The sequence below is a fragment of the Aptenodytes forsteri genome, unplaced genomic scaffold (assembly GCF_000699145.1).
Source record: "Aptenodytes forsteri isolate BGI_AS27 unplaced genomic scaffold, ASM69914v1 Scaffold255, whole genome shotgun sequence".
Classification (NCBI taxonomy): domain Eukaryota; kingdom Metazoa; phylum Chordata; class Aves; order Sphenisciformes; family Spheniscidae; genus Aptenodytes; species Aptenodytes forsteri.
In genome coordinates, this window is record NW_008794888.1 from 4,083,046 (window position 1) to 4,093,394 (window position 10,349).

The window sequence follows — 10,349 nt, forward strand, 5'->3', positions numbered from 1 at the left end:
GGGGGCTGTGGGGCCGGTTTGGGGCCTCGGGGGGGCCCGGGGGGGGAGCCGGGGATGGGGGTTGTGCCCCACACGCAGGAAGGCAGGGTGTGCCGGAGGGCCCCTCACCCTGCGCTTCTCTTCCTTCAGCTCCGTGGCATCACATCGAGAACTTGGACCTCTTCTTCTCTCGCATATCCTTTCGCAGGGCACAGCTCAGGCGGGATGCGCCCCACCGCCTCTTGGGCTCTCGGCGCTGGTGGAAACACCGGGTTTGGGGTAACTCGGAGCTGGGGCGGCGTCTGCCCCTTCCCGGAGGACGCCACAAGGCTCCAGAGGGGCTGGGGGATGGCAGAACCCCCGTGCCTGTGGAGTGCTGTCACCCGACACTGAGGGGACAGACAGATTCTTTTAGGGATCCTTGGCAGAGTGATGGCATCATTGAGTTGTATTTACAATTAAAGCTTTATTTCCTTAACAGGATTTTATGTTTAGTAGCGTAATACAAAATTTTATAGCGCCGCTTAGCTTATGGTTTCTAATCACCTGGACTTTTTGCAGATCGGGTCAGATCTTAATACATGGTTTGCTCTGTCAGTATAACAATCATAATCTAGACTCGAAAATCATATAAAAGCATACGAGTCTCTCACTCAGTCCTCGGAGGAAGCAGATGACGGTGGAGGCCTCCCTGGCCACTAGGGAGTCCCGGGTCTCACTGTCCAGCAGCAGCTCCAGTCCAAATTCCCACTTAGGACTTGTAACTCCTTGATTTTGTGGACAGTGTTCTGTGTGCTGTTACACTTCCCTGTTCTGTGATGGGGTCATCACAGCCACCAGGTTGGCTGGGTGCCTGGGACCTTCAAGGCCGGCAAGGAAGGGAGTAATCGGCCTGGCGCCCAGGAATCTTGAGGCCGGTAGGGAGGGGAAAAAGAAATCTGTTTGGTTTGTCTACTTTGTTCACAGGACCTTCAGGGCCTGATAACGAGGGAAAAGTAACTAATAGGTTTCCTGCTTGGTCACAGAGAATAGCTGCTTGTCTTATAAAATGGTGTTAGTTATGCTAACCACATTACCAGGGGTTGGGAGCAGGGGGTACCGCTCACATGTGCTGGGGGTATTAAATGCATTTTTGCCTGTCTCTGTGTTGTCCTGCCCTGCCCTGCCCACCCTTGTGCGGCCTGAGGGCACGCTGAGTTTCTGCTCTGTGCTGGGACAGACCCTCCTCTGGGCATTGGGTGGGGGAAAAAAGGAGCTTGGATGGAGCCAAGTCCTCTTATCCCAGCTGTGGTTTACCTGGGCAGAGTGGTTCTCCCTGCAGTGGAGAACCAGCTTGTTGATGAGTAGGGATGTGAGGGGGTTTCCATTGGTGGTGGAGGGAGACTTGGCTGGGGAGCTGCAGACGCCAGTGAGACAGAAGCCTCTCCATCCTTCGTCAGAGGAAAGCAGTCTCCAGACTATTCTCCTTGACTGTAGCTTTCACGTCTATAACCTGCATCAGAAGAATGGCTTCACCTGCATGCTCATTGGAGAGATCTTTGAGCTCATGTAAGTGCAGGTTCCCCCTCTGTTGTGGCTGGGGGGGGGGGCGGGTGGGGGGACACCAGCCACAGTAATCTGCCAAGCTCCTGCAGCTGGGTGGGTGGGAGGGTTCCCTTTACAGTTGTCCTGTCTCCCCTTCGTTAGGGTTTTCCATGCCCCAGACCTGCATTCCACTTGGAGGAACTGGTGCCCTTGAGCTCTCCTGCTGCCATGGCTGTGGGAATGCATCCCCATGACGCATGACCCTGCCTGCTTCACATTTTGGGGGGCAGAAGGGCGATTCCCTCACGCCTGCTCCCTCTTTTCACAGGCAGTTCATCTTTGTGGTGGCGTTCACCACCTTTCTTATCAGCTGTGTTGATTACGACATCCTTTTTGCCAACAAAGCGGTAAATCACAGCCAGCATCCCAGTGAGCCCATTAAGGTGACTCTGCCAGATGCCTTCCTGCCTCCAAATGTCTGCAGTTCAAGGTAGGGGCAGCGGAGGGCATGTTAGCCACTGCTCTTGCTTTCTCGGGTACTCAGGGTGCCTGCCCGGGGCCTGTCTCCCACTACTTGCCTCTTCTTGCTTGCAGAATCCAGGCAAACAGCTTCCTCATCTGCATCCTGGTGATAGCTGGGGTTTTCTGGATCCACCGACTCGTCAAATTTATCTACAACATTTGCTGCTACTGGGAGATTCACTCTTTCTACATCAATGCCCTCAAAATCCCCATGGTAAGTAGCTGGGCCAAGGGTCACATGCGGGACCACGAAGGGATGTGGGAGGCATTGGCTGAGTGGTGAGAAGCAGCTCGCCTTCGCTCCTCTCTGGAGCCAGCTTCTCCAGGAGACCTGTACCGAGCGCTCTTCCCTCTGCTCCATAACCGCATGGGTCTCCTTTCAGCCTCTTCTCCAGCAGCCAACTTTCTGTGCGTTAACCCCTCTCTGCCCAGCCTGCCTCTCTGCCTGCTGGCACACACCTCTGCCATCTGCCACCCAATATGTTCATCCTTCAGTGATGGCCTTTTCTGTGATACCTTTCAACAGAGGAGGCATAAGTGAGGATATCCTCGCACCTCCCTGGGTTGTGGACAATGTCATCTTCCTTGTTTACTGGGGGGGAAACTGAGTCATGGAGCTGCCTAGTTGTTGAAGGCCACACTGGAGGTCGGTGTGTCAAAGATGGGGTTTGAGGCTTGCACATATATCCTAGTCCAGAGTCCTTGCTCTGATGGACGACATCAAAAGGTGTGTGCGCATCCTTTGAGGAGAGACCATGTCTTGAGAAAGGTGGGGTGAGCCAAGGGGCTTGGTTTGTCCCCAGCTTTTCTACAGGCTCCCTCTGGGACACTGCTTAAGTCCCTTCCCCTGTTCGTGTCTCCCTGCTGACTCCAAATGGCAGCTCTGGGAGGACCCATGGGAGCCTGGAGCTGTGTTCGTGCCTCCAAGGCAGCTGGCGTGTGAGTGGCTGGGAAACAGTCATCTGCACTAATCTAGGGGTAAAGGGCACCGGGGCAAGGTATGGGGTTTGCTCGCTGCAGGCTGAAGTGGTGCAGGGAAGTGCCTCATGTCCTGGTGTTGCATGTGCCTCGTCAGCACCCTGAGGCGTGCGCCGGGACCTGCTGTTTGAGTGGGCTCAGCCCAGCCTCTGTCCCTGGACGCATCCTGCCCCTAACCTTGCGGCTTGCCCCCTTCCAGTCCACCCTGCCGTACTACACCTGGCAGGAGGTGCAGGCCCGCATCGTGCAGATCCAGAAGGAGCACCAGATCTGCATCCACAAGAAGGAGCTGACGGAGCTGGACATCTACCACCGCATCCTCCGCTTCAAGAACTACATGGTGGCCATGGTGAACAAGTCGCTGCTGCCCATCCGCTTCCGCCTGCCCCTGCTGGGAGACACTGTCTTCTACACGCGTGGGCTCAAGTACAACTTTGAGCTCATCTTCTTCTGGGGGCCCGGCTCACTCTTTGAGAACGAGTGGAGCCTGAAGGCTGAGTACAAGCGGGCCGGGAACCGCCTTGAGCTGGCTGAGAAGCTCAGCACTCGTATCCTCTGGATTGGCATTGCTAACTTCCTCCTCTGCCCCCTCATCCTCATCTGGCAGATCCTCTACGCCTTCTTCAGCTACACGGAAATCCTGAAGCGGGAGCCGGGCAGCCTGGGTGCTCGCTGCTGGTCTCTCTACGGCCGCTGTTACCTCCGTCACTTCAACGAGCTGGACCACGAACTGCACTCACGCCTCAGCAAGGGGTACAAGCCAGCTTCCAAGTACATGAACTGCTTTATCTCCCCACTCCTCACCATCGTGGCCAAGAACGTGGCCTTCTTTGCTGGCTCCATCCTGGCTGTGCTCATCGCTCTCACCATCTACGATGAGGACGTGCTGGCGGTCGAGCACGTCCTGACCACGGTCACCCTGCTCGGGGTGGGCATCACGGTGTGCAGGTGAGGTGGGTGTGTGCTGCCCCTGTGCTCCTGGCAGCGCTGTGAGGAGCAGTGGGGCTGACAACCATCCATGCAAACGTGCTCTTTGGTTGCAAGCGGACATGAATCTGCCTGAGTGAAGGGTACGGCTGGGGAGAGTCGGGGCAGGCGGGAGAAAGGGGGTAGTGGTGATCTTGGGTGCAGTGGTAGTATGATATGAGGGCTGGGCTGGCAGGAAGGTTTGGGTTGGGCGTGAAGGCTACAGGTGGAGCTGTGATACGGGCTGGTTACCCTGCCCTCCCAGAGTGAGATCTCCCAGGAACTGAGGTGCGATGCTGTGATGTTTCCCTGTCCTGTCCTACAGGTCTTTCATCCCTGACCAGCACCTGGTGTTTTGCCCAGAGCAGCTGCTGCGAGTCATCCTGGCGCACATCCACTACATGCCTGACCACTGGCAGGGCAATGCCCACCGCTATGAGACCAGGGACGAGTTTGCCCAGCTCTTCCAGTACAAAGCGGTGAGCTTGGCTGGCAAGAGGCTGGGGTGGGGACTCACCCCCATCCCTGCAGGAGGGAGAAGCTGCCAGAGAGCTGAGCAGCTCCTGGGCTGGCAGAGGAACAAGGCAGCTTTCTCAGAGACACCCTGCCCCAGAAGATGGGCTGGAGCTGGGGGCTGGCTTTGGGATTGTGGGTTTTTTGACATCCTCAAGCTTGTGCTAAGACCATCATGTCTGTGCTCAGGTCTTCATCCTGGAGGAGCTCCTGAGTCCCATCATTACTCCCCTGATCCTCATCATCTGCCTGCGGCCCAAGTCCTTGGATATTGTTGACTTCTTCCGCAACTTTACGGTGGAGGTGGTGGGCGTGGGCGACACCTGCTCCTTTGCCCAGATGGACGTGCGCCAGCATGGCCACCCGGCGGTAGGTCCCGTGGGTGGTGGGAGAGGAGCCTGGGATCCCCACCAGCAAGTCTGGTCCTTTAGACCCATGAGAGGCCGTAACTCACCACTCCTGGCAGCCCACAGCCCAGCCCAGCCACCTGCCTCTCTGCTGAGTGTCTGGGGCTGCCCACACAGGTCACCAGCCCCAGAAGGCTCCTCTGGGGCCCAGCTGTGATTATTAACCTGGTATTTTGTGAACCAGGCTTTGTCATTTCTTTATTTGATGTCCATGCCTGCCTTCACAACCAAGCGTCCTGTGTCCTCAGGAGAGAGGAATGGGGATATTTGGACATTTAGAAAGCATGACCACTGAGAATGGACTTCAAGAAGCTGGGCTGCTTGTGCCCACGAGAGGGGCGGCCTCGGGGAGATGGGAAGCATTTTCCATTATGTAAAATCTAGTGCGGAAGGAAAGGGGATCCGTCTATTTCCTGTGCCTGGGAATTTAGGTTACTTGTCAGGCAAGACTCCCTAGTGACAGGGCCATGAACTAGAGAGGGGGTGGACTCACTGTGACAGGAAGCTTTTGTCATTTGTTGGCTGTAGTCGTTCCTGCTGCGAGCTGGAGACTGCAAGACAAGGCTTTCAGCTCTGTGTTTTGTGACTAGTCCCCGTCTCTCTGGTTCCCTTGTGGCGATGCATGTTCTAGGGCAGAGGTGGAAGACGCTGTGCTTGCTGCTTCTTCCTCAGGCTGTGAGGGCTGAACTAGTGTGAGGCTTTTGGTGTAGCGCCTGCTACATGTGGAGCCGTGGCCCAGCTTATGCTGGGTGTTGCGTGCTTTGCCCAGACTGATTGCAGGATTCCCAGGCCTGGCAGGGGTGTAAAGCAGATCCTGTCCCTCATTACCTGTCTGTGCTCTGCAGTGGATGTCAGCAGGAAAGACGGAAGCCTCCATTTACCAGCAGGCTGAGGACGGCAAGACAGAGCTGTCCCTCATGCACTTCGCCATCACCAACCCCAAGTGGCAGCCACCTCGGGAGAGCACGGCCTTCATTGGCTTCCTGAAGGAGCGGGTGCACCGGGACAGCAGTGTGGCGCTGGCTCAGCAGGCTGTGCTCCCCGAAAACGCCCTCTTCAGCTCCATCCAGTCCCTGCAGTCGGAGTCGGAGGTGCCCAGGCCGGGGGGGATGCGGGGTGTTCTTGGGGTGCTTGCTGGGTGCTGGCAAACTCATTATCAGGTCACTGGGCAATTTTGTCCTTGCCTAGGCTGTATCTGGGGATGCAAATGTGATAGATCAGCACTAGTTGGGACTGCTGCTGGGTTTCTAGAGAAGGCAGCGGGCTGTCCTGGGGCCCCGTGAGGTGGGAGAGGGGCTGAGCAAGCTGGGGTGCCTCAGTTCTGTTGCTGGCGGGGATCAGGCCTCCAAGTCTGCACAGGACACTGATTCTCTCCCTTTCAACTCCGCAGCCTCACAGCCTGATTGCCAATGTGATAGCGGGCTCCTCAGCACTGGGCTTCCACATGGGCCGGGACGGACAGGCCTCCCGCCATCTCTCTGAAGTGGCCTCGGCCCTGCGTTCCTTCTCCCCGCTCCAGTCTGCCCAGCAGCCTCCCAGCGGCTTCCAGACAGCGGGAAGGGATGGAGAGGGAGCCCAGCCTCGTGGTGCCAGTGCCATGACAGCCTCTGGGTAAGCTGCAGGCTGGAGAGGGGCAGCCAGATACCTTGCAAATTTCTTAAACACTTGTCCACTTGCCATCCTGTTGTCCTAGGTGCATGGTGGCGTTTGTCTCTTCAGCCTGGGAGAGCAAGGGGCATGTTCATAAGCAGAGTTAGGCCCAGGTGCTTAGGCTGGCCCCAAAGGACAGTGTTGGGGTTCTGGTGTTCTCCTGTAGGTATCACAGTGGTGAGAAACCCCTGGTAGGGAAGAGGCAGTGCCATAGCAGGGTTGGTCACCTTGTGCATCTGGGGAGATGCTACAGAGGGCCTGTTCCTACCCAGCCCAGGAGCAGATGTCTGCAAGCCTGACATTAGAGCGGAGAGGGGCTGGGCGGTGTGGGGTCACCTGGGCAGCAAACACCACTTGTGCGTCCCATGGCAGTGCTGATGCGAGGACCGTGAGCTCGGGGAGCAGCGCCTGGGAGGGTCAGCTACAGAGCATGATCCTGTCGGAGTACGCCTCCACCGAGATGAGTCTCCACGCACTCTACATGCACGAGGTGAGCAGCCTGGAGCTGGGCTGGCCAGAGGGGCACAGGGCAGGACAGGCAGGACTGGGGTGCCCTGTCTGGAGTGACTGGGATGCCAGCGTGAGTGAGAGCTGAGACCAGCGTGTGTGCAGTGTTGGGGAGAGGGTGTGTTCAGGTGTCTGGGCTCTCCCGCACAGCTGACTCACTCGTGTTTTGGCCTGCAGTTGCACAAGCAGCACGCCCAGCTGGAGCCCGAGCGGCACACTTGGCACCGGCGAGAGAGCGACGAGAGTGGGGAGAGTGCCCACGAGGAGCTGGATGCTCAGCGGGGTGCCCCCATCCCCATCCCTCGCTCTGCCAGCTACCCCTTCTCCTCGCCACGGCAGCCTGCCGAGGAGACAGCCACGCTGCAGACCGGCTTCCAGCGGCGATATGGTGGCATCACAGGTATGGGAGCCAGGGCAGAGATCTGAGCTCTGGGTCAAAGCCCCATGACCGATGCCCTGTATGGACTGGCACGAGCAGCCTGCCTGCCCCTGAAGACTGACAGCTCCCCAGGTAGCTAATCTTCCTCTTTGCCTCTCCTGCAGACCCGGGCACAGTACACAGAGCCCCATCACACTTCTCCCGCCTCCCTCTGGGGGGCTGGGCTGAGGACGGGCAGTCAGCGAGACACCCAGAGCCCGTGCCAGAGGAGAGCTCAGAGGATGAGCTTCCACCGCAGATCCACAAGGTAGGGGTGAAGGCTGTGGCGGAGAGGGGCAAGGTGTACTCGGGATGCCAGGTTGGGGTGCTGGCAGCTGGTCCCGATAGGTGCCACATCCCCTCTCTGTCTTGCAGGTATAGCCTTGTAGACTGGGGATCTCGTGGGGGTTGCAGACTGGGAGCCGCCTGGGCAGCAGGACGTGGTGTCAGCCTGATTATTCTCCCGTCCCGAGTGGACAGGATAGTCCCGGGCTCCATTTTGTTGCCATCAATTGCCGAAGAGACAAAACTGCCAGGCCGGCGGCTTTGCGGTGGCACTTTGTGTCCAGCCATGTGTCAAGTCAACGCCACTCTGACTCGTGGGGTGAATGCGTGTGTGAGTACATACATGTGTCTGTGTTCACATCTGTGTCGTCCGTGTCGGAGGATCGCTGCAGAGCCTGCGAAAGCTGACGTGACAGGACTAGCAGTGGGGAGCTGTGGACTGGCTTGGAGGTGGCAGCAGCAGCTGCTCTTCGAAGGGATGTGAGATGGCACCAGCTCCAGATGTCTGCCCGGAGCTGGGACCTGCCTCCAACATGAAGGCAGGAGCTGTTGTGGGGGCTCTAGCTCAGCCTGTAGCACCACACCTGCCCTGCCTGCAGCCCTGGGGAGGTGCCCAGGACCACGTTCGCCCTCCTGGAGAGGACCAATGTTGTGCCCTTCAGCCCAGAGCAGGACAGCAGTGGGGCAGTCACCCCCCCCTCTGCCCCAGCACCCTGCAGAGGGACAGGCCCCAGCTGCTGCTGGCATGGGTAGGGGTTGGATCTAGAGCTGATGGGAACAGCTCTGGCCGGGATCCAGGGATGCTGCAGCTCTTCCCTAACTCCCGTGACAGCTGCCCCATCCCCTGCACGCAAGGAAGGGTCGGTGGGGTCCCTGATGTCCCTCCCAGCTGGCAGCCTCTGTGCCAAACCTCTGGGCTAGGGCAGCATCCTCCCCCCTGCGCAGCACCTGTGGGATGTGGGCTGCTAGCGGGCCCTCCTGCAGTGCCAAAGAGACCCCGGGGTGGGGCAGCCTGGCGTCTCCCAGGAGTGCTCGCAGCCCCCTCGGCGCCCACCCTGAAGGTCTTGCGCTCTGTGTATTGGTTCCCTTCCCCCAGGCATGATAAAGGCCTTTTCCCCATGCCCAGGCTGTGGTGCATCGGGTCTGTCCTCCTGATGTGGCCGTTTCTGTGGTATCAGGCCTTTCCTCTTCCCCAAGCAAAGGCTTCGGTGCATCTCACCCGGTGGCTCCCAGCTCCTCCTTCCCTCCTGAAACCATCCTTTTGCTTGCACCATGGCTTCGGCTGCTGTGGAGACCATCTGCCAAGCAGCTGGCTCGTGCCTGGGGAGGGCAAGGAGGGGTGCCCTGAACCCAGAAGGGAGAGGCAAACCCCAGCCCAGCCTTGGGGGGGGGGGGTGGTGGTGGATCAGGATCCCGGCTGTGCAGCGTGGCCTCAGACAAGACCTTCCCACCGTTGTTCTGGTTTCCCTCTTCTCTCTTCCAGTGGCAGCTTGTGAGGATCTGCACCCCAGCTAACCCCTGCCAGGCTTTGCTTTCCCCTCCCTCCCCTTGCCTCTGGAAGGGGCTGCTTGCTTTCGCCATGCCCTCCGCGAGCACCGCAGGCCCTCCTCTGCCATCCCTGGAGTCCAGGGCTGCCTCTCCTCCCCTGCCAGGGTTATCGCCCTCTGCCCTTTGAGCCCGAGCTGGGTGTGTGCTGATGAGCTGGCTGCTCCCAGGGCTGGAGGGGTGCGCGCACCCAGCTAGCCAGGGCATGAGCAGGGCCGGGGTGCTCATGCAGGGGCAGGCTCTTTGGCGGTGGTGGGTTCCCTGCTGTAATGGGGTGGGACGGACCAGAGCTGCGACTGTTCTGGGGTCTGTAAGAGACCAAATGAAGTGTGCTAAAGCAGAGCTCAAGATGGGGTCAGGACTGAGCCGGGCAGGAGGTCTGTAGACCTGGGTGCTGCTGGGGTCCTCCCACTGAGGAGTGGCTGCAATGACCCTGCAGCAGCTCCTGCTTGGGCCTGTCATGGCATGGTGAAGGGAAACTGAAAGCAAATTTCCCGGGAACCCAGGCTTTCCAGCGGCTTCTCCTGGTACCCGAGCTGCCGCCCTGCACGGAGGTGGGCTTCCCCGGGGGCTGCGGGATGCCGTGTCTGGGCTTCCCGGCAGACTTGTTGCTGATCTCTGAGCTGCACGGCTGAAGGCTGGCAGAGCTCTGGGGCAGGGGGGAAAGTCTGGGCCATTCCCTGGGCTGGCAGGAGGGATAGGCCGGGCAGGAGCAGGCCGGAGTCCTTGCCGCATGTTGTGCTTGTGTCGTCAGTGTCCCTCCCGTGTGCATGGCGAGCCACTTCCTAATCTCCTCCCGGGGCGTGCGGGCGCGGGGGTCCCCGGGGAGTGTGGCATCGCACCCCCGTGCCCTCGCTGTACAGCTGTATAGCCGTCTAATAAAGATGGGCTGTATCATCCCTGCCCGCGTCCGAGTCTCCATTCACTCTGCGGCACCGTACAGCCCGCCTGGACCCGGCTGCGGCGCGGAGGACCGAGGAAGCCAGACGATCCTGCTGGGAGCTCCCCGGAGCTCAATCCAATCCCGGGGGGGCGGGGGGGGGGGGAGGGGGGAG

At 59.3% G+C, this 10,349-nt stretch overlaps 2 protein-coding genes across 2 annotated transcripts in view; one reads left to right on the forward strand and one right to left on the reverse strand.

Annotated features, from left to right (window-relative positions):
* ANKZF1 (ankyrin repeat and zinc finger domain containing 1) overlaps positions 1–1,408 on the reverse strand; it is a 9,003-nt gene extending 7,595 nt beyond the window's left edge. Inside the window, 1 exon segment of the mRNA XM_009275016.1 lies at positions 1,276–1,408. Within this exon segment, the coding sequence (XP_009273291.1) occupies positions 1,276–1,408 (133 nt within the window).
* ATG9A (autophagy related 9A) lies at positions 133–10,197 on the forward strand. Its single transcript, XM_009274928.1, has 13 exons — positions 133–173; positions 1,463–1,527; positions 1,832–1,993; positions 2,098–2,239; positions 3,203–3,951; positions 4,295–4,448; positions 4,672–4,851; positions 5,735–5,980; positions 6,280–6,500; positions 6,912–7,029; positions 7,224–7,446; positions 7,590–7,732; positions 7,840–10,197. Exons 2-13 carry the CDS (start codon positions 1,499–1,501, stop codon positions 7,843–7,845), a joined length of 2,373 nt encoding a protein of 790 aa, XP_009273203.1. The 5' UTR covers positions 133–173; positions 1,463–1,498; the 3' UTR covers positions 7,846–10,197.
* Positions 10,198–10,349: the final 152 nt, after the last annotated feature.

Bases quoted from the DNA above. Each gene is read 5' to 3' on its own strand.
- ATG9A (XM_009274928.1), top strand. From the start codon at position 1,499: ATGCTCATTGGAGAGATCTTTGAGCTCAT. The intron at 1,994-2,097 runs GTAGGGGCAGCG...TCTTGCTTGCAG, and splicing joins CCAAATGTCTGCAGTTCAAG to AATCCAGGCAAACAGCTTCC. The intron at 4,852-5,734 runs GTAGGTCCCGTG...TGTGCTCTGCAG, and splicing joins GCCAGCATGGCCACCCGGCG to TGGATGTCAGCAGGAAAGAC.